Below are 24,109 nucleotides of genomic sequence, written 5' to 3' on the forward strand. Positions count from 1 at the left end.
AGTGGCTTCATTTCATCTTCGTCTTCTTGCGATATTTGACTATTTATATCTTGTAGTGTCTTTTTGAATTCTTCAATTGAACTGGTAGCAATGAGGGTAGCCTGCCACTTGCTCTTATCTGTTAAGAAATCTGGATTCTTTGGATTTTTCGCCAAGGTTTATGTCTCTTTGAACTGAAAGATCTACGGATTGAACAAATGCTTAGGTCTGGTTGTAATCTTTCCACCATTTATTGCTGAAAATTCTGACTAGCATAGGAGGAAATGGTAGTGGTTGAACTTGTTTGATTTGATAATTTCAGGATAAAAGCCATGGAATCCCCAAAGTAGCTACGAATAAGAGTAGCTTATCTTGACTGAAATTGGTTAATTGTTTATCATAGAGCTCAAAGCCTTGTAGTATTTTTGTAGTGAAAGTTTTAATTGAACATCCAAAATACTTGAACCATTCTTGAAACCAATAAGGAAATTCTGTAATTGAACCTCGTGGAATAATCATGAACCACGAATGATTATGATTTCTTAAATAAAACGCATTATACCCAAGCTTTTTTATAATCCTCATAGTTGAAAGAACTTAGTACAAAGTTTTGACTAAAATTTTTCTCAATTTATGGATTCTGGTTCTAATCAGAGAGATAAAACCTTTTTGTTTTAAACTTTTGAATACAAAACCTTTTTAACATCTTCTGGATCATGAATATGTTTCAGAATTATAGAATATGAATCAACTAATATAAACTCATCAAATTTTCTATTTTTTGAAAGTGACTCGGGAACAAAAATTTGAAGGAAATACTTTTTGAGCGGCTTCTAAAAAATTTTAACATTTAGTATATTCCTTTTCGATGTACGTAATTGATATTTCTATATCATTATTAATATAAAGACAATTAATTGTGGATGATGATGCATCGGTAAGGACGTCATGGTAATTGGTCGGTTTATTTGTAACAAAAATAGTTGAAGTAAAGGTTGTTATTGGTAATTAAGCAGTTGAAGGTCCAGGTAGAGAAGAAATACTTACACTCTTTTTGCCATGGCGTTCTCTTGTAATTTTATTCTTTTTGGGAGTGCCCATTAAGTTTTGCTTAACAAATTTTTCAGGTAAAGAGAAAAACTTATTTGTTTATATCTTTTTCCTGCAAAAATTCGCAAGTAAAAAAATCAGGTAAAGAGTTAGAAGTACCTTTAGTGGCTTCAACCTCAAAATCGAAAAACAATAAAATGGCTTGCCATCTAGCAAAAATTTGCTTTGAAACAATATTTTTAACATCCTTTTCCAAAATATTTTTGGCTGCTAAACAGCCAATTCGTAAAAGGAATCTTTTATTAATCAAATCATCTTCAAACTTTATAATACATAAAACTATTGAAAGTAATTCCTTTTTAATAGTTGAATATTTTTTTTTTGTATCATTCCATGCTCCGAAATGGTACCTAACTAAGGATTCAAAAGACTGATCTGGTAATTTTTGTTTGAGAATACCTCCATGGCATATATCTGAGGTGTCAGTTTCTACTATAAGAAATGAATTGGGATTCGGTATAGGAAGATAAGGAAGGCTCTTAATTTTAGATTTTATGTTTTTAACTAACTGGGTATGTTTTTCAGACCAGGGAGGAGTTTTTTCTTAACCTATCGAATAATGGTTGATATAAGATCCGAATATCTTTCATGAAATCAGCAATATAGTTCAGACATTCCAAAAATCTTTGTAATTGATTTTTATCAGTAATTTCATCTGGAAACTTTTCAGTAAAATTAATTGATCTATCAATCAGTTTAATAGTACCTTGAAAAATGTCATGTCCTAGAAATCTTATTTTAGTTTGAAATAATTTGACTTTTGGAGAAGAAACAACTAAACTGTTTTGTTTAACTATATTATAAAACATTTTCAAATGAGAAAAGTGTTGATCAATATTATTTGAATAAATAAGCATATCATCGATGTAAATTATTGAAAACTCATAATAATTGTTAAAAATGTTATTCATAATGTTTTGAAATTCAGAAGGGGCATTTTTCAAACCAAATGGCATAACATTCCACTCATAGTGTCCAAAGGGAACATTAAAACCTCTCTTTCATATTCATGTATTTATATTTGTCAAAAACCTGATTTCATGTCAAATTTAAAATATATTCCCACTATGTAACCTTTTTAACAAATCTCTTTTGTTTGATATATTATACCTAATCCATTGTAATACTTATTTAAAAATTTATAATTAATAACTAATCTGGGCGCTCCTCTTCTATTTCTACTGCATTTTAGACATAAAAAACTAAACAGCTTCAAGGGGACTTAAATTTCCTAATCAATCCTTTATCTAATAAATCATTTCTCGTTTTGTAACAATATTTTTATAATTGTTTATTCACCTGTATTATGTATAGCTCTAGATCCAATTGGGATATTTTTCACATCAAAATCTTTTATATAAGGTAAATGAACTATATATTATTTTCTAGACCAAAAGGCATTCGGAATATTTAAACATACTTCTTTATTTAAAAGTTCTTCAAAATCTTTAATTTTATATTGTATGTGAGTCTATTGTAATTGATTTTCAATCCCAATGTTATTAATTTCTTGTTTCAAATAGCTAATATGTTTATTTTTGTTCAATAAGATTTATTTCTTTATATATGGAAATATCTTGTATAACACTTAAATCCTTTTGTCTAATTGGTTGCATAAATTTAAAACATATTTGATTTTTTAAGATATTTATTTTTAATCCTTCATTGTCTACTTTAAAAGGATAAAATAGTAGCTAAAAAGGGTATTCCTAGTATTACTTATGTAGTAAGATTTTTACCTAAAATAAATGGCGTTTTAAAACAAAAACCTTCACTACATATTTTTGCTTTTGTTAATTTATATTATACTTTTAACTTACTACCATCAGCTATGTATAGTCTTTTCTTAGTTTTTTCATAATATATATTTGAAATTAATCCTTCTTGCAAACAATGTTGATTTGAATAGAGTCAAATAATGCAATCGTAGTTAAATAAAAATCATTATTAACTTTTTTTTTTTAACTAAAACTATCCATTTCTAAAAGTTTACTCTAGATATTACATTAATAAACTCACCATAAGATAATGTTTTAGCTAAATTATTAATTTTCCTATTTTCCGAGAATTTTGCTTGAACATCTATAATTTTATTAACTTGTAACTGAATGATGTCTTGTTTTAATTCTTCTATTTCCCTTTTAACTATCTTAATTTCTCCTTGTAGGTCGGCTAAAGAAGGGGAAAGTTTCTCTTTATTATTATTGAACCTATTAAATATTTCTTTTAACTCATATGACTCATATTATTTTTCGTCTTTGTGTTATATCACGTCTTTTAATTTTAACAAATATTGCTTTTTAACGTCCTTATTTTCAATCTTATCTATACAATCTAAAATAAAATTTGTCTCTCTGGTAACTTACGTTTATACTATTTAATTTACAAATACAGGGATCATCACAGTTATCTATATCATTTGAACTATCTTATTGTAATACCTTGAATTTTTATTTTCAAAACTTTTGAATTTTTAATAAATCAAAAATCTGAATTTGTGACTGTATGGGCTTCAGTGCCGAGTAATTTTAATCTGGGCCTAAATTACGAGTTGGGCTCAAGCCCAAAACAAGTTATCGGAACTTCTAGTTGAAAATAATTTAAACTTTTTAGAATCGATATTGGACCACTTAAAATAATAATAAAAATTAGATTTACCGATTAGTAATCCTAAATTTAATTAAATCAATTAAATAAATCAAATTAGAAAGACTAAAATGGGATTATTCAGTAAATAATTAATTGTTGATAAACAGGAAACGTAAATCGGCTTAAAGTTTCTTGAAACCAAGAGAAAAACCAGATAGTCAAACAAAAATAGAGCTAAATCGTTGAGTTGAACCAAACCGATTCGAATCGAACCGGAATGGCCCAGAACCCTCTAGAAACGCCTTCTTTTTTTTTTTCTTTTCTCTTCTCCTTTTCCCTGGATCGCGCGACCTCCTCCTCCTCCTCTCTTCTTCTTCTTCTTCTTCTTTCTTTCTTTTCTTTCTTTTTCTTTCCTGCGCCTGCGACTCCATTGCTGGCAGAAGTAGATGGCGCCTCCACCAGTTCGAGTGGAGCCATTGCGCGCCACTGCCGCTCCTCACTGTCGCTCGCCGTTCTTCTTAGCCTCTGTCCAGGTGAGCACCGTCGGCAGGAGCAGCGCCTCAACATGTCAGTCGTGCCTCAGCTCAGTTGCAGCTCCAGCGCGCCTCCGACCACCAGGAGCAGATCTGTCTCGCCTGCCATTGCACCGCCAGCTACTCCGCCACCAGATCGCGCCACCACTGCAACTCAGCCCCTCATGCGTCGGCCTCAGGTGGTCCAGCCGCTTCCAGCGCGCGTAGTTTCGATCCGGCATGTGTAAAAGTCCGATCTAGCAACCTGCGACAGAAATTTCTAAATTTCGGGGTATAAATTAATTCTAATAATTTCATTTAGCAAGTTTGATTAGTTGAATTAATTTAATTTAGTGTTGATCCGTCGATTAATAAAAATATAATTGATTAATTAAAATTAAATTCTGGTAATAAATAAAATTGCTGGGAAATTATGATTTATGGAATTAAAGAAAAATTAACAAAATATTGTTGATGTGGATAAATGTGGAGGACGGGATAATTGACTGGATTGATTGCCCGATGGATTGTTCTGTAAGAACTTGATAAAATGATTGACTGAGTTAATTGGTGGATAGTTGAATTATATGGGAGGTGCTGTCGAAATTTTGGTAGAAAATAAAATAAAATTTATTATGGAACATTAATTTACTAACGGCACTTATCTGAAATATATGAACAAATAAATAAATAAACAAGAGTAATGAATTTATATATAGTTTAACAAATTAAATACCGACTAAAATTATAATCATTATTAATATTCATATTTATGTTAGTATTATCATAAAATATTACTTAACAAGTAACTAAACGTTTTATTTAAAGGCAATAACTTAGAATAAATAAATAAATAAGGAAATCCAATATATATCTATAAGTATGTATATATATATATATATATATATATATATAGTTTAAATTAATAAATGAATTAAATAACTGATAACCAAAACTAATACACGAATAAGAAATATAATCTGTCAAATTAAAATTCTTACTTAGAATTTTATTGTTTATTTTAGAGGTGTATAAAATTCCGAAATGCGAGGACAAAGGCTGGAAGCATGTGGCTAGAAAGGCAGTCCCCTTAGAGGACAATAAAGAACTGTGAGTAGTGTTAGATAATTTGCTTCATCCGCCTGCATTCATGCATTCACGGCTAAATGTTATCATGCATTATTGCCATATTGTGATGCACTATTTGTTGATATTAAATATTGCTTGATTATCTGTGAATTTGATATTGTTGTGCCTTATTTGTGTGGAATTGGGATGAAGTGGGTCACCATGGGTTTGTGAGACCGTTACCGTTATATGGATCCTGATTACCGTTAGCCGGGTAAATGGGAGATCGGCGCCCCCGTGTGCACCTACCGTTACCGTTACCATTAACCACAGGATGGCCGCTTGTTGTTGCGCACCTGAAAATCTAGATTTGATTGCAGCTCGCAGGGTGGCCTCCTGTTGTGAGCGCTTGATGATCTAGATTGGATGGAGACCACCGACTTGCCTCCTGTTGGTATGGAAAAGAAAAGAGAGAATGGAAAAACAATGAGAGGGCTGGTCAAGTGAGGATTAGACCGGTCGGCCAGTATGGGGGATCGGCTCCCTGGTGCACACGTGAGAGGATGAGCCATGTGGGAGGACGGCTCATCGGGGGTTCGGTGACTCCACTGACTAATTTCCACGTGATGTGATTATATGAAGGTGATAATAATTGTGATTGCTGTTGTATTGCCATTTGTGTGACAAACTGCATAATCATATAATTAAACGAATGATCAGATTAAAATATTTTAGCATTTGTGTGATTGTGTGGGGTGAGAGGGTTATCTAACCCTCCTCATTGAGTTTGGCGCTCACCCCTGCCTATTATTTTTTTTCAGGTAATAGAAAGAAAGGCCTTATGGAGTTGACACATTATTTATAGAAGACTGTTAATAATTGAAATATCAATGTAAATGTAAAAGTAGAGTTCCGCAATTGTATTCCAACGGGGTTGTACTTTGGATATATTTGTGAAATAAATTATTGGGCCTGAATCCACAATTGTGAATAGAATGCGAGTTTTAAATAATGCAGGCTTACTACGGGCTTTGGGGGCCTTAAGCCCACCCAGGTCCTAGTGCCGGTCTGGCCCACGGAAATGGGTCGTGACAAAGTTGGTATCAGAGCATAAGTTGGGCCTTAGGAATCAATTGCGGAACATAGGAAATTAAATATAGAGCTCCTATGTTGGGATCGGCCGTAACCAACAAAGGAGGTGTAGTCTGGATTGAATTCCATTTTAGTGCCGGTGGACGCACCGTGCATGAGGATGGAAGAAAATCTATATGAAACTTAGGATGAGAACTAAAGATACATAAATAATAGTAAATTATAAAAATGTTTGGGTAACTGACGTTTATAAAATAAATACTTTGAGTTTTGCTAAGTCCCCTCCATCCAATTTTGAAGCAGAAGATCAGTTGGAAATTGGTGTAATGGCCTGATCACTCAGTACACCATGATTCGACAAGAGACACTGCTTCGAAAATTATTTGAAATAATTTAGAAAAGAATTCGAAGTTTTAAAGACAATACGAAAGTGAATTTATTTGAACTATGATTTGGGAAAAATGTTCTATTATTTGCTTATTAGAAATTGTTTTGAAGTTGCAATTAATTTTTTGGTTTTATTGTTCTGTCGGCATGTCACAAATTTATTTGATTTTAGAATTTTAAATTACTCACAATGATTGCATGTTTGATTTATTTTTATCATATTGTCTATCCCGAGGACTAAATTAGGCTTACAGAATCAATAATGATAAATTAATAATTAATGGCATGGAATATGAATTTGAATGATAATTTCAATTAATATAGAAATCAAATTCTAGAAATGTTACGGTTAGGGATTACAAAGTGGAAATTGTAATTTACATTAAATTAAGGGTTAGTAGAGGATTTAGGACAAATAATCATACTAGACAAGAAATCCTCAACTAACCAAAGCGAAACTTAAGGATGTAAAAAGAGAAAATTTGTAAATTACTTAAGTATAACATTAAGGAGAATAGAGACTTATTGGAAAAATTAAATAGAGTTAGACATGGAAACAATAATTTGTGTCTAAGTACAATAAAAGGTACTTGATTGGGCAAGTCTCGCTATACAAAATTTAAATGGAGTAATTAAAGCAAAATAAAAGAAGGTAAATTAATTATGTGATTACAGGTGAAGAAAATAATTTTAACGGGATAGGTAATATTGAGGTGAGGCAGACTAACTGAATAAGATAAAGAAGCAGGTAAAACTTCCTTTGTAGAAATTAGTATGAAGGGATAGTTGGTATAATCAAAAAAAAAAAAAATTAATAAGGTGAAAGTTCAGTTTGTAATAAATTTATTAGACATTATATAATTAAGATCCTAGCACATATAGGATAGTTAATGGGCTAGACTAAGTTCATGAATCTATTATAATAAAATGAATGTAGAAGATGATGAATAACTTTAAATCATAAATAGGGAATGAATTAATCAGAGTATATATATATATATATATATATATATATATATATATATATATATATATATATAAAACAATAATAATAAATGAATAAATAAATAAAATTCAAATGGAAAGGAACATGGATGCTATAGGAAAACAAACTTGATAAATTAAGGAAATCTAAGAAGCAATGACCTTAGGAACGTCATAGATTCATGTACCCATCATTGCACTCTTTTACGGATAAGACTTAAATGAGATTGAGTACACTAAGATATGGAGGATAAAGGAAAGATTAAAATGAATCAAAAATCTAAAGAACTTGGATAAAACTAGGGGATGCTAAATAGTAGTAAAGTCGATGATGATAATATGGTCAATTGATTTATTTACTGTGAAATACTAGAGTAAATAATTAGAAACAAATTGGGAAAAAGGTAAAATACAGATGTAGGAAATATACATAAAAAAAAATGATGCTAAAATAAATAACTAAATAAATAAAGATAAAATAATACTAATAATAATAATAATATAAATCATACTATAAATATAAATAAGAAATCATTAATAAAAATAACTTTTGGAAAATTTTAAAGTGTGGATCAATCTACTTGACAGACTAATAATAGACAAAGGAATAGTAATAATGGAGATTAGAATATTCTTGGTTTAAGAGGATTATTTAGAGATGAAATATGTAACAGTAGACTGGAACTAGATGAGTTGAGGACTGTCCTCATGGAGATAGACAATTCATTTCTTGATTAAATATCGAAAGGTTTTAGAAAATACAATGAGTATTGATTTTCAAACTTTATGAAAACATTTTCATACCACGATTGATATTGGTCTTGAAATGAAATAAAAGTAAATGCAAATTTTTATTATAAGAATTTCAAAGTTATGTGTGAGTGGCATGCCGATATTTTTAAAAGGTGGAAAAAAAAATTTTATTTTAAAATTGTTTTTATATATATAGTCAGTTACCCATAGAATGGTCAACCTAGAATATAGTTGCCAACTCATTAGTTGAATTTTGAATCAACAATTAATCTAATGGTGAAACAATGTATGGTGGAAGTATTAATAAATGAGGATTCTTAAATTACTCAAAAATCCTTAGTTAGTAGACATATTCGATGAAATGCACATGAGATAGCTAGTATTGTAGACTATTAGTACAAATGAATCTGATGAGGCAGAAATTTTCTCAAGAATAAGAAATAGAAATTAATAAAACTTAAAGATAGATACGTTAAGAACTGAAATTTTTAGTACTATGCCTTATGGACTGTAATGAATTGTGACAAATCAGAACTAGAGATACTTGATATTTAACTTCAAACGTTCAGGTAGTTTACCAGATCATAAGAAAATTATTCAACTTTAGGGGACGTTTTAGAGTTTAAAAAAAAAATGTTAATAACATACAATTTACACATGTAGCAATTAATTTCTCCGGGCTCTTCGATAAATATTAAAATGAATTAATTTAAATCCTGGCAGGTTGGTTGTCGGTAAAGAAAAAGAATATTCGAAGTTGACCCTTCTGTGAGACAATGCTTTGACTTAAATTGATTAGGGGGCTATCTGAAAATGATAACAGTAGTGGATGTAAACAACCCATAAATGTATTAAACAATTAAACTTCAAGAGGAAAGTTCGAAAATAGTTATTAAATTAGTGAAATGTACAGTTATTAGTTGATATTAGTTGAGGTTGAGATAATAGCACCAGGTGGCCTTGTGCTAACCTGAGAAACTAGAGTCGATAAGGTTAAATGGATAAATCTAAGGAAGTTATAAATACCTTGCTAGACTTAAATAAGAGAAAGACTGATGAACTAAAGACAGGTGAGATAGATAAGTTGATATTATATTCTAAAACTTTGATGAAAAGTGAAACAATTAGTTTACGTATTATGATGCTAATTAGAGATTTGCTAAAGTTGGGACTTACGAAATTTGTTAACGAGAGGTTATTATGAAAGTCAATGATAAATGCTAAGATAATTTAAGGAATAAGTGGTAGACATAAGGACGACGATTAAATAGAAAGTGTGGAGATCCATATAGAGTAAGATAACTAATAGTGTAGGGATGTCCTTAGTAATGAGCTATTTAAATCATTGCACTAATGTACGATAAAAATATCATAAGAAAAATAGAACTTGTATAAACAGAACGAATAGAGTGAGCTCGAATCGTCCTGCGATACTAGAAACAACGAAAAATTACAAGAGAATTTTCTTAAAATTTTGGATTAAAATAACAATTTTTCAACCTTGATTAGTAAACGATTTGGCCATAACATATGTAAATTAAATGAATCAATTCTCATTATAAATAAATTGAATTTCTCATGGTTTTGCTTTTGTAAATATTATCTTTGGTTTTCATAAATGAATGCGTAATAAAAGTTAATTTTTCAAATCAAATTATTATTACCATTATACATTTATTGCTACTCGATTAGATGAAAAATATTTATTTAAAGAACGATTTTCTAAAGATTTCAGTAACTGTTCGATGATAGTAATGGCGATTTCGGTAATAAAGTTTCTTATAAGCTTCAGATAGGTGGTACTATATAGATTGAATGAAATTTTATTCTAAATATGATAATTGGCGGTAGAAGTACAATCAAAATACCCCAGTCGCTGCCTTTCCTCGATCCTGTCTCCTTGATAAGCAATTTCTTGTGACTTTAAAATTCCCCATGCGTTCATTCTCATTCTTACGTATTATATTCAATTCGAGGACGAATTGTCTTAAGGGGGGAGATTGTAATACCTTGAATTTTTATTTTCAAAACTTTTGAATTTTTAATAAATCAAAAATCTGAATTTGTGACTGTATGGGCTTCAGTGCCGAGTAATTTTAATCTGGGCCTAAATTGCGAGTTGGGCTCAAGCCCAAAACAAGTTATCGGAACTTCTAGTTGAAAATAATTTAAACTTTTTAGAATCGATATTGGACCACTTAAAATAATAATAAAAATTAGATTTACCGATTAGTAATCCTAAATTTAATTAAATCAATTAAATAAATCAAATTAGCAAGACTAAAATGGGATTATTCAGTAAATAATTAATTGTTGATAAACAGGAAACGTAAATCGGCTTAAAGTTTCTTGAAACCAAGAGAAAAACCAGATAGTCAAACAAAAATAGAGCTAAATCGTTGAGTTGAACCAAACCGATTTGAATCGAACCGGAATGGCCCAGAACCCTCTAGAAACGCCTTCTTTTTTTTTCTTTTCTCTTCTCCTTTCCCCTGGATCGCGCGACCTCCTCCTCCTCCTCCTCCTCTCTTCTTCTTCTTCTTCTTCTTCTTTCTTTCTTTTCTTTCTTTTTCTTTCCTGCGCCTGCGACTCCATTGCTGGCAGAAGCAGATGGCGCCTCCACCAGTTCGAGCGGAGCCATTGCGCGCCACTGCCGCTCCTCACTGTCGCTCGCCGTTCTTCTTAGCCTCTGTCCAGGCGAGCACCGTCGGCAGGAGCAGCGCCTCAACATGTCAGTCGTGCCTCAGCTCAGTTGCAGCTCCAACGCGCCTCCGACCACCAGGGGCAGATCTGTCGCGCCTGCCATTGCACCGCTAGCTACTCCGCCGCCAGATAGCACCACCACTGCAACTCAGCCCCTCATGCGTCGGCCTCAGGTGGTCCAGCCGCTTCCAGCGCGCGTAGTTTCGATTTGGCACGCGTAAAAGTCCGATCTAGCAACCTGCGACAGAAATTTCTAAATTTCGGGGTATAAATTAATTCTAATAATTTCATTTAGCAAGTTTGATTAGTTGAATTAATTTAATTTAGTGTTGATCCGTCGATTAATAAAAATATACTTGATTAATTAAAATTAAATTCTGGTAATAAATAAAATTGCTGGGAAATTATGATTTATGGAATTAAAGAAAAATTAACAAAATATTGTTGATGTGGATAAATGTGGAGGACGAGCTAATTGACTGGATTGATTGCCCGATGGATTGGGCTGTGAGAACTTGATAAAATGATTGACTGAGTTAATTGGTGGATAGTTGAATTGTATGGGAGGTGCTGTTGAAATTTTGGTAGAAAATAAAATAAAATTTATTATGGAACATTAATTTACTAACGGCACTTATCTGAAATATATGAACAAATAAATAAATAAACAAGAGTAATGAATTTATATATAGTTTAACAAATTAAATACCGACTAAAATTATAATCATTATTAATATTCATATTTATGTTAGTATTATCATAAAATATTACTTAACAAGTAACTAAACATTTTATTTAAAGGCAATAACTTAGAATAAATAAATAAATAAGGAAATCCAATATATATCTATAAGTATGTATATATATATATATATATATATATATATATATATATATATATATATATAGTTTAAATTAATAAATGAATTAAATAACTGATAACCAAAACTAATACACGAATAAGAAATATAATCTGTCAAATTAAAATTCTTACTTAGAATTTTATTGTTTATTTTAGAGGTGTATAAAATTCCGAAATGCGAGGACAAAGGCTGGAAGCATGTGGCTAGAAGGGCAGTCCCCTTAGAGGACAATAAAGAACTGTGAGTAGTGTTAGATAATTCGCTTCATCCGCTTGCATTCATGCATTCACGGCTAAATGTTATCATGCATTATTGCCATATTGTGATGCACTATTTGTTGATATTAAATATTGCTTGATTATCTGTGAATTTGATATTGTTGTGCCTTATTTGTGCGGAATTGGGATGAAGTGAGTCACCATGGGTTTGTGAGACCGTTACCGTTATATGGATCCTGATTACCGTTAGCCGGGTAAATGGGAGATCGGCGCCCCCGTGTGCACCTACCGTTACCGTTACCGTTAACCACAGGATGGCCGCTTGTTGTTGCGCACTTGAAAATCTAGATTTGATTGCAGCCCGCAGGGTGGCCTGCTGTTGTGAGCGCTTGATGATCTAGATTGGATGGAGACCACCGAGTTGCCTCCTGTTGGTATGGAAAAGAAAAGAGAAAATGGAAAAACAATGAGAGGGCTGGTCAAGTGAGGATTAGACCGGTCGGCCAGTATGGGGGATCGGCTCCCTGGTGCACACGTGAGAGGATGAGCCATGTGGGAGGACGGCTCATCGGGGGTTCGGTGACTCCACTGACTAATTTCCACGTGATGTGATTATATGAAGGTGATAATAATTGTGATTGCTGTTGTATTGCCATTTGTGTGACAAACTGCATAATCATATAATTAAACGAATGATCAGATTAAAATATTTTAGCATTTGTGTGATTGTGTGGGGTGAGAGGGTTATCTAACCCTACTCATTGAGTTTGGCGCTCACCCCTGCCTATTATTTTTTTTCAGGTAATAGAAAGAAAGGCCTTATGGAGTTGACACATTATTTATAGAAGACTGTTAATAATTGAAATATCAATGTAAATGTAAAAATAGAGTTCCGCAATTGTATTCCAACGGGGTTGTACTTTGGATATATTTGTGAAATAAATTATTGGGCCTGAATCCACAATTGTGAATAGAATGCGAGTTTTAAATAATGCAGGCTTACTACGGGCTTTGGGGGCCTTAAGCCCACCCAGGTCCTAGTGCCGGTCCGGCCCACGGAAATGGATCGTGACACTTATGAATAACTAGATTCTATTTTATATAAATCTTCAGGATTATCACTTTTTTCTAAACATGTATTTGGCTTTGGGGGCCTTAAGCCCACCTAGGTCCTAGTGCCGGTTCGGCCCACGGAAATGGGTCGTGACACTTATGAATAACTAGATTCTATTTTATATAAATCTTCAGGATTATCACTTATTTCTAAACATGTATTTGTATCGGTGAGAAGCAAACTCATCATTTGCTGTTTTAACTTATCTAATATATCTAGGTTATTTATTTTTTCTCATCTTACACTGCGACTTATAGTGTTCTACTTTTCCACACTTGTAACACACTATTTATCTTTTACCTTTTATTTTAACTGTATTCTTCTTAGCTATCTAAGAGGGTTTGTTATCCTTAAGGGTTTTATCTCGAAAAGTTTTAGTTCTAAAAGGTCTTCTATAGAGATTTTTCTTATGTTTCCTCTTATTTTCAGATGAAGGAGATGTAACCTTTCATATTCATACTGACTACAGAAACTTCCTAATTCTTTTCTACTTTGATGGAACTCACTCTTCATTATAAAAAACCTTCATTTTCAACCTTATGATACTCTCACATATTGGGAAATTATTAATCATTTTATAATGAAGGTTTAACTTTATATACATATCTTAAATTAAAAGGAATATGAGTATGAATTTTGGCTGGAATAATCATGAAATTAAATTTAAAACAAAAATTAGTTTCATGCAATAATATCACAAATTTGTTAATACTCAGAAGATATATTTTGTATGGTTTGATGAATTAATTTGAAATTTTAAATTATATAGAGGCGACATTAGTTGGCATATGTAAGTAAATGATATAAAAAGTAGCTATAGATAATAATAATAAAAAAGATTAATATTAGAAATAAATGAAAGGATTCTATGTAATTTAACTTTCTTAGTTAAAAAAAATTATATTTAGAAGGCAGTAAATGTCATGTATATTGCATAATTCATCATGAAGTTTAAAAGAAAAATTTATAATTATTTATTAAATTTTTAAATAATTAAATTTTAAGTAAATGGATTTGATATTAGATATTTATTTATTTATCTTTGAAATTTTCATTTTTTTATAGTCGTTAAAAATAATCTGAAAATTTACACAGTTAAATATTTTATATTTAATAATAAAAACTTAAAGATCTTAAACAAAAGAATAAATATTTTATATTAATAATCTAATGGTTGATATTTAATAGTCAAAATAACATTTCGTATAAAGAAATTTTGGATTTTATTTTTGGTATAATCATCCCCGCCCTACCCTAGAGCATAAAGATTTTTGTACTGTTATCTTTATTGGAGTTGAGATTTCTTTCCTCCTAATGAAATTTGGAATTTTTACTCTAGCTTTTATTATCCAATAAACTAGCTCAAAATTAAAAATATAAACTAGCTCAAAATTAAAAAAAATTTATAGTTAATTTGGTATTTTAGCTGACAGGCTTACTAAAAAGATTTCGCTTTCTTGTTTCGCTTTCCCTTCGCTCTCTCCCTCTTTATCTATCTCAGGGCAAAACCCACGCCAGCCAAAATCGGCGGACAATCGATCGAGGTTCAACAGCCACCGTGGAAGACGATACGGCTTCGTTCTCCTCTCATTTCTCTCTTGCGCGCTTTTAAATTTTCGCTTTTAATATAAAAAGACAGAAATTTGGTGATGTTAAAATAGCAATAAAACAGAGGAAAAAGCGTGGAGAAGTAAACAATGGCTATATTGGCCCCTGGGCAGCTCAATGTGAACGGGTCACCCTCTTGGGGGTCCAGAAGCGTCGACTGTTTCGAGAAATTGGAGCAGATTGGCGAGGGCACTTATGGGTCAGTTTGCTTTCGTTTTCTTTCAAAATTTTCTGTCTTTTTTATGCTTCTTCTATGATTTACTTCAATTTGTGGTTTTAGGAAATCATACCCTTTCAAGAAACTAGATACGCTAATATAGTATATTATTATGATGTCTATATCAGTATGTTGCCTGCTGGTTCTAATAACACTACCTATACAACACAACTTACCAGTACTTATTTTAATGAAACTTCCATTTAAGCTAAGAAGCTTAATGGATTTATCAAAAGTAGTGAAGTTGTGTATTTTTTTTTTTTTTTTTTAAAAAGAACAAGTATTATTATTGAATATGTATAAATGCTTGTTTCCGTGTTAACAATGCCACATGATGTAAGACAAGTGAAGGTATCTGTTATTACTTTTATAGTGGGGAAAAAGATGAATAACTGATGAATTTTAGGATTTAGATGAAGGGCTTTGAAATTAGTTGATGGTTGAATGCATGAGTGTTTGAAGGAAAAACAATGGCTTTTCACTGTCTGTAAAGATAGGATATTTCGTAAGGAATTTCAGGTGCAGAAACTTAAGTTTGAGCTGTGGAAACTGTTTGAGAGATTTAGTTAGTTGAGAAAAATGTGTACTGGGCTAATAAGACAATGAATTTAGGACTGAATAAATTAAGAGAGAGAAAATTTGATAGTTGTTGGGTGCAGTGAGTGGTAACTTGTGTTACTGCTCTTGGCTTTGATTATCATTTTGAATGTAGTGCTCCCCATGCTATAATATTATTATGGTATTCCTCAAAAGCTTTTCGTTTCTTCTGCGCCAATGAAAAGTTTTTGTAAATGTGTACAGTTTTAAATGTCATTATGAAAAACTAGAAAGTATTTTTCTGGAGCCTGTGGTCTTCTACCTTATGCTGTAGAGTACCTTGGTCTCTCAATTTGTTCCTTTATGAATTTTTGAAGATGGCAGCACAAATTTGATTGGTGCTTGTCTGCTTCTCTTCTTGCAGTCAAGTTTACATGGCCAGGGAAATAAAGACGGGTGAAATAGTTGCTTTGAAGAAAATAAGAATGGACAATGAAAGAGAGGGGGTACTTTTATTCCCTTGCTGATTATATTTCTTTGTACGAATATTTGGATTGACAATCATATGTCCTTTATATCATTTACTAATGCATATTGTCTCCTAACTATGCCTAGTGTCCAAGTTCAGTGAGCTAAAAGTAGATTGTCAGTTTCTCTAGTCAGAGAAAAATCGTATATGTTTTCACTATTAAGATAAGTCTTGTATTTTCTGCAGTTTCCCATCACAGCAATACGTGAAATCAAAATTCTAAAGAAGCTGCATCATGAAAACATAATTAAGTTAAAAGAAATTGTAACGTCTCCTGGTAATTCTTTGGAGTTCCCTATTTTGTTTTGCAAATACGGGCGTTGTACTTAGGATGTAGATGTACTCTTTATTCACATAATTAGCGTAGGTTTCATTTGCTTCAGATATCTAAATTTCTTGTGATTCTTTTGTCTAGGTCCTGAGAAGGATGAGCATGGGAGGCCAGGTAAGTAATTAATTTAGTGCATACCCACCACCATTATGGTTTTGCGTATAAAATGCACTTTTTATGAATAGTTGGCTTGTTTGGGGGCAGTTGAGTTCTGACAACTATAATGTGGGATTACAGATGGTAACAAGTATAAAGGTGGAATATACATGGTCTTTGAATACATGGACCATGATTTAACAGGTCTTTCTGATCGTCCTGGAATGAGATTTTCAGTTCCTCAAATTAAGGTACTATGGACAGATGAACCTTTTGATGTTTCACACTGGCAGTGTGCCCTTTTTTGTTCCTTCATCGTTTTGTCTTTGACTCGTCGCTTCTTTTCTTCAAGTGTTATATGAGGCAGCTTTTGACAGGGCTTCACTATTGTCATGTAAACCAAGTGCTTCACCGTGATATTAAAGGTGCTTAAGAAAGTAAATAATTTACTGCGGAATGCGGATTTTTACTTCATAAGACATTAGTTAGCTTAACTGTGTTTTCAGTGCAGGCTCTAATCTTCTCATAGACAATGAGGGAAATCTAAAGCTTGCAGATTTTGGGCTTGCCCGATCATTCTCAGGTGATCACAATGCGAATCTTACAAATCGTGTTATTACATTATGGTACAGGTAAACTTTTAATCCTAAATGGAGTGTTAAGATTTGTAAACTTCTTCATTTCTTTCTAAGAAGATGCACCATTTCTTTCCACCTAAGAAGAGTAAGAAGCATGAGGAAAATAAAAAAGGTAAGCAATACTTATTTTTAATTTTGAGCAGACCTCCAGAATTGCTTCTTGGGACAACTAAGTATGGTCCAGCTGTTGATATGTGGTCTGTTGGTTGTATTTTTGCTGAACTTCTTCATGGGAAACCAATTTTTCCTGGAAAAGATGAGGTAAATTGTTAGAGATGCAATTACGACATTTTGCAGTTTTCTTAATTTAGAAGTTTTATTATTAAGAAGTTCTATTTAGATGTCTTCCTATTTAGTAGTTTCCTTTTTTATTTTTTGTAGGAGATCTACTATTTAGTAGTCATATTTAATAGTTTCCTATTTTATTTTTGGTAGGAGATATAATATTATTAATCTTCCTATTTAGTAGTCTTCTTATTTAGTAGTTTCCTGTTTTATTTATGGTAGAAGATCTCTTCTAGTAGAATTACTTTAATTAGTACTTGTCTTCCTCTATAAATTTGAGGCTTTTAAGTATGAAATACAACAAGCAGGATTATTTTCAATTAAATTGAGATGTAGACCCTCTCTAAGGAGTCTAAGGTTAAAGTTCCCTTTTAACGAGCTCACAATTTTCAGAAACAATAGGTTGAGGAAAGAATCGTGGTAAAACAAAAGCTTTAGCTTTGAATCAGATTTTACTGTTAGCAGGTCCGTGCCGAAACCCTGGTTGCATGAACATAACATAAATACACAATACGGTTGGATGGAAGGATTTGAAATTGTGATGTTCGACTTTCATAATACATAGATTCCCGTTATTGATTAAATTCAAGAAACTAAGTTCATGAAGGCTGATTTGAAATACCTTCAAAAAAATTTCAGTTCAAAGTTACCTTAGATAAAATTTTCTATGTTATTTGTGAACCTAATTAGTTAAAAAAATTGGGCTAACTTGCAGTCAAACAATTTAAACTATTTCTAAAACTGAAAATATTCTATCCAAACATAGGATCTTGTTAATTTTCTTTTTTAAAAAATAATACAACAATAACAATTAAGCTTTTGCCCCAAACTATTTGGGTTTAGCTATATGAATGCTTTGTTTTCAGTATCCGTTTGATAATATTAATGCAAAGCAAAGTATATGTCAAAAAAAAAAAAAAAAAAAAAAGAAATTGAAATGCTTTTTGGAGAAAAAAGTTTTAAAAGGGGAATTTTGAAAATATTTAATATATTAATATATAGAACAAAACATAATTGCTATATGAATCTTTTATCTCCATTTTGTTCTGTTCATAGTTATATCCTTAGTAATATCCAAAGACTGTAGATCCTCATCGTTTTACATAATGGTTGAATCAATCTGACTGGTAGATGAACAATATCAATCCTCCTATTTAAGTTGCTTTATGTAAACGTGTTCTGTTTAATTGGTTATGGTTTTGGTATGGGTTCTACGGAACATGAATAGAATATTGCAAGATTAATTAAAGGGCAATTACTGTATTTTTAAAGTTCATTGAGTTTTCATTTTATTTTGGTGATATGATTGTACTTTATGGTGTACTAGTGGCTATATTGACCGAGCTGTTGTAGTAACAGGAATGGTTGTAGGAGTTCAATTATCCAATTCTTGTTGCGTTGATCCATAAATTGCAATGTAGTTGGGGTAGATAAATATTGTCCATTTGAAATTCTTAAATTTTATGCGATACTGACATGAGAACAAGTCATGGGAGTCAATTTGGGCATTGATTGAATTTAATGGTAGGATATTCCATGAGTTCAATTGCTATAACTTTGTTCAAGTCAACTGAAAACAGGAGTAAATTTCGACCTATTACCTCTGATTCTTTTTCTTAGCCAATCTAGCCCAAATAAAAAAAAGATGTATTTCTAGTTAGATCTTATTTTATAAAGCTTAGGAAAGTGGTACCTTATGCAAGCAAGCATCTCAAAGACGACAAATTGTCTAGCAGGTGTAATTGTGTCACAATTTGGTGTTTGCCTGCAGTGTTATTGGTACTGCATATCATGAGGATCTGGGACATATTTTCTTTTATTTGGTTTTAAGTTTCAACCATGTACTGATTTTGTCATTTACAGGTCATGTGGTAGGATGATGTCTTACACTGCATCTTTTTTTTTTTGGTTAAAATTGTGTTTCCTATCGAAATTAAAGAATAATATAGAGAATAAAATGAGCTGTTGCTATTCTGATTTAGTTGATTGCGGCATTGATAATTTGCACATGCTGTACCATCATAATACACTTTTTATGATGTTTGCAGCCAGAACAATTAAATAAGATTTACGAGTTGTGTGGAACTCCAGATGAGGTTAATTGGCCTGGGGTTTCCAAGATTCCTTGGTATAACAATTATAAACCAACAAGACCAATGAAGAGACGTCTCCGAGATGTTTTCAGACAGTAGGTTACTAAACTTATGATTATCTTGTTATAATCAAGTATTTTAGAGATTTTATTTTCTGTGAGGTTTTCTGACTTCTTTGCCTTTTGCCTTACACTCTTTCCCCGTATTCTATCTGCCTTCTTATCTCCTTATTCTTTTCTGTCATAGTTTTGACCGTCATGCTTTGGAGTTATTGGAGAGAATGCTGACTCTTGATCCTTCTCAGGTATCTCTTTATAAGATGTAATGTATCGCTTAATATGATGACACAAATTTCTTATATATTCTACGACTGGGATGGTGTTAGAATGTCTATTTTATATCAGTGGGAATTGTCGAGTTGAGCTATTTGTCAACTAAATTGGAATTACCTATAAATGCCAGTATGGATTGTAGATAAATGTTAGATTGCTTTATATATGATATTATAAATTTGAATAGTCGTTGATGCTAATGGTAATCAAGTTAATTGTTAAAATACAACTGCAGCCCTTATGGATAATAGATACATACTGACAAGACCTAGGATTAACCCCAGTTTAACTTTTGATCTTTGATTATTTCCCTTGTCTAATTCAATGTCCAGAATTTTTTTCAATATTATTAGGGATATTAAATGATTATTAAATCTAGCACCAGCGACATGCCCAAGCAGACTGACTTGTGGCCTAGTTGCAACAGCAAGTCAAAAGGCAAATGAAATCAATTAAATAAGATACTCCTGTTTTGTGTATTATCCAGAGGTGGAAAAATTCATTGACCACATGCAAATAAGGGTTTTCCTTAGAGATTTATCTTCGTCTTCAGTTTGCATGTTTGTTGGAATCCATGAGTTTGGTTTTGGATTGGTTAAGCTTGTTAACTTTAAGCTTCTTGAATTGAACTTGTGTTTCACATATTTAAGTTGGCCTTGGGTGTGAGTTCTATATAATTATTCCTTGCGTCTCTGATGATGAATTCATGACAACATCTTACTTTAGAGATCAAAGTTGTTTGCTATATGATCAACTGTTTATATAACAATTCCAAACTGAGGGGATGAGAGATTACTAATGACAAATAGAGGTTAAGGATATAACTTGTGATATTTGCTTGGCGCATTTCTTGGCATTTGCTTTGTTCAAATTCTCATTGCATCTGTTCGCAAGCTCCTGCTTCTAGGAGAGTGTTTTTTTTTTTTTTTGGAGAATAGTGTGTTTGTTTTTTAATGTGTGCATTCAAGTGCACTCTTTTGGTTTTCTTATCTCACATTTCTGATTATAAAAAGTGACTGAACCAGATGAATGAGTCAAAATGTTGTAAGGACAACATTTTTCACTTTTAAATTAAATGGAGATGTCATCTGACTAAATTCATGAATGTTTGTACATGGGTTTGGTTTGGTTCATAGCGTAGCCCAGGTGAAACCCAGTGCTAAAAATTCAGATCCAGGTTAAATATCATTTGTAATATGATCTGTGATAAGTTTCGATAGTTCTAGGTCCAGGAAATAAATGTCGGAGAGAGATAGAGGGTACATTATGATAAGTGCCCCCGGAATCTTTTCTGGACAACATTAGTTGGTGTCTGCATGCAAAATTTAAAGATTCAATGAATTAATTTGCACTAGTCAGTTAAACTATTTGCAGCATTACTCAAGTTTTTATTGTTTTTCATTGTGAAAACAGAGAATATCTGCCAAGGATGCGCTTGATGCAGAGTATTTCTGGACTGACCCATTGCCTTGTGACCCAAAGAGGTTTGGCCATACTCCCTAGCTGCCTTGATTTCATTACATAATGCAGTATTTGTAACCTAGGTTATGTAGTATGTTTTTCTGACTGGTTTTTGTCTTTTGATTTAGTTTACCTAAATATGAATCATCCCACGAATTTCAGACAAAGAAAAAGCGCCAGCAACAGAGGCAACATGAGGAAAATGCAAAACGTCAGAAACTGCAACACCCGCCACAGCATGGACGCCTTCCACCCATTCAACAGTCTGGTCAGGCACATCAGCAAATGAGGTCGGGCGCTAATCAGCCGCTGCATAATTCTCAACCCCCAATTGCTGCGGGGCCTAGCCACCATTATGGGAAGCCTCGTGGGCCTGCTGGTGGACCAGGAAGGTACCCTCCGAGTGGAACAAGTGGTGGATACAACCATCCAAATCGTGGAGCTCAAGGTGGAGGAGGTTATGGGAGCGGACCATATCCTCCACAGGGGCGTGCACCTCCTTATGGTTCGAGTGGCATGCCTGGTGCTCCCCGTGGTGGAGGGAGTAGCGGATATGGAGTTGGCGGTCCAAATTATCATCAAGGTGCTCCATATGGCAGTTCTGGTACCGGTCGTGGCTCAAACATGATGTGTGGAAACCGCAACCAGCAGCAGTATGGTTGGCAACAGTAGAATAGAGTTAATTACCTGTAGCGTAAGAACGTGTAGAAAATTATGATTAGAAGTAGTGAAGAGTTTTGAGTTTCTTTATTGCTTCATGCACTTTAAAATTGAACTGCACTAGAGAAACACTGTAGATGTGCATGCTGTGCTGTTTATGTATTGTTATGCATAGGTTGTGGTAGACGTAGATGAGTTGGGGAGATTAACTGACCAAAGTGTATAGATTATTAGATTATCTAATCCTTGTGAGAGCTGTGTGCAATTTGTAAGCAAGTTCTACTGCAATTTTATGCTATTGTGTTCCCAAAACAAGGAATCTCTTGATTAAGGGTTAGCTACGGCACGATTTTTATCTTCTATATTTTTAAAGTTTTAAGATTTTGCTTCAACAATCTATAATGCAAAACTAATTCTTTTTACCCTTTTAGTAGGTTTATCGGTTGCACATGGCTTTACTGGCTTTCTCAGTTTTCCTCAATAAATTTATTTTATTTTCTTCATTATTTTCTTTCGTCGTCTAAACACAATGGTGGAAAATAACAATGAAAAAAAACTAACAATTTTTCATTATTTTCATTCATCTTTTCAAATAGTGAACAAAAATAAAGGTTTTGTTGTTTTTCATTGGTAGTTTTATTGCTCTTTCTGCAAGTTAGACGGCTACAAAGGAGATGAAGAAGAAGATTGCATTGTTAGGGGTGTTCAACAATATTCTCTCTTCTGACTAATTTTTTCCTTTGACTTTACTGAAAAATAAAATAAAATGGATAAAAGAACGAAAGTTTATCAAGATAAACTATAAGGACATTGTAATGTATTCTTAAAAACATTGAGATAAACTAGTAATTTATAATAAACTACAAGTACAAAATTATAATTTTCCAAGTATTAATAGACTATAATAAAATCCAATAAGGCATCTTTTTGACCAAAGAAATAATTCAATACAAAATTGGATTGACCATTGAAATATTTCACCCACTAACTTTTTAAGCCTTATTTGACAATCGCTTTTAAATAGTATTACTACTGCCTAAATTATTTAGTGTTCAGAAATTAATTACATCATGAAATGTCATTCCTCCAATTTAGCTAATAGCTAATACTAGCTATTAAAATAGCAATTATTGCACTCAAGTTGATTTCCATTTAACAAAACCAAACTCATATTTCCTTGACCTTTAGTTTGGAAAACGAAATGATAAAAGATAAAAATATATATTTCAGAAAATAAATATTTCATGAAATAAAATTCATCCGTTAAAAGATGTCCCATATTTCCTAAAAAAAAAAAAATTTACAGCTAAAAAAAATATTATATATTCAAAAGAATTTATTATTCAATGAAAAAAATTATTCCACGTTAAATTTGCCCACAACTAAAAATATTAAACTTCGGTTTTACTATGGCAACCAGCGAGTGATTACAAACAAGCCATAATAGCATTCAAGATCCGATCCAATCAATCATCTTGAACAGGGATAACAGCAGACCCACTTCACATTCCGCAGTATATACATTAAAATAAAAGGGCAACAGAAATACCAATCTCACCGAACCAGGAATAACCATTCCATATATTGTCCAAACACAAAGATGCAATCAAAAAGAATATATAGCAAAAGATAAAATAATAAAAAGACCTGAATAGCCATTATCCAACACAACATCATCAAAGTCAGAGATACGCAGTAGTGTGAGAGACTGCCTGTGCACCGACTGCACTGGGTAATCTCTCCAAGGCATAACTAGAAAACTGGGGTTAAATCTTCAACTCATCACTGGGCAGAAAACATGGCAGCATAATTACATAAAATTCTGCATAGAGGGCAGATGTGAATTACATAATAAAATAAGCACTGCAACTATAACATGTCAAATAATAGTTCCATCAGCAATTTGCAAGATGAAGAAAAGAACACTAACTGCCAAAATTTAACTAGACA

At 32.3% G+C, this 24,109-nt stretch overlaps 1 protein-coding gene across 1 annotated transcript; it reads left to right on the forward strand.

Annotated features, from left to right (window-relative positions):
* The first annotated feature begins 14,788 nt into the window (after positions 1 to 14,788).
* On the forward strand, positions 14,789 to 22,521 carry LOC149497752 (cyclin-dependent kinase C-2-like). Its single transcript, XM_089719318.1, has 12 exons — positions 14,789 to 15,179; positions 16,159 to 16,240; positions 16,450 to 16,540; positions 16,679 to 16,708; positions 16,832 to 16,941; positions 17,043 to 17,115; positions 17,202 to 17,322; positions 17,472 to 17,589; positions 19,662 to 19,801; positions 19,953 to 20,010; positions 21,452 to 21,522; positions 21,628 to 22,521. Exons 1-12 carry the CDS (start codon positions 15,070 to 15,072, stop codon positions 22,169 to 22,171), a joined length of 1,548 nt encoding a protein of 515 aa, XP_089575444.1. The 5' UTR covers positions 14,789 to 15,069; the 3' UTR covers positions 22,172 to 22,521.
* Positions 22,522 to 24,109: the final 1,588 nt, after the last annotated feature.

This window comes from Jatropha curcas, chromosome 3, assembly GCF_041381405.1.
Source record: "Jatropha curcas cultivar XTBG-Jc1 chromosome 3, XTBG_Jcur_1.0, whole genome shotgun sequence".
Taxonomy (NCBI): Eukaryota; Viridiplantae; Streptophyta; class Magnoliopsida; order Malpighiales; family Euphorbiaceae; genus Jatropha; species Jatropha curcas.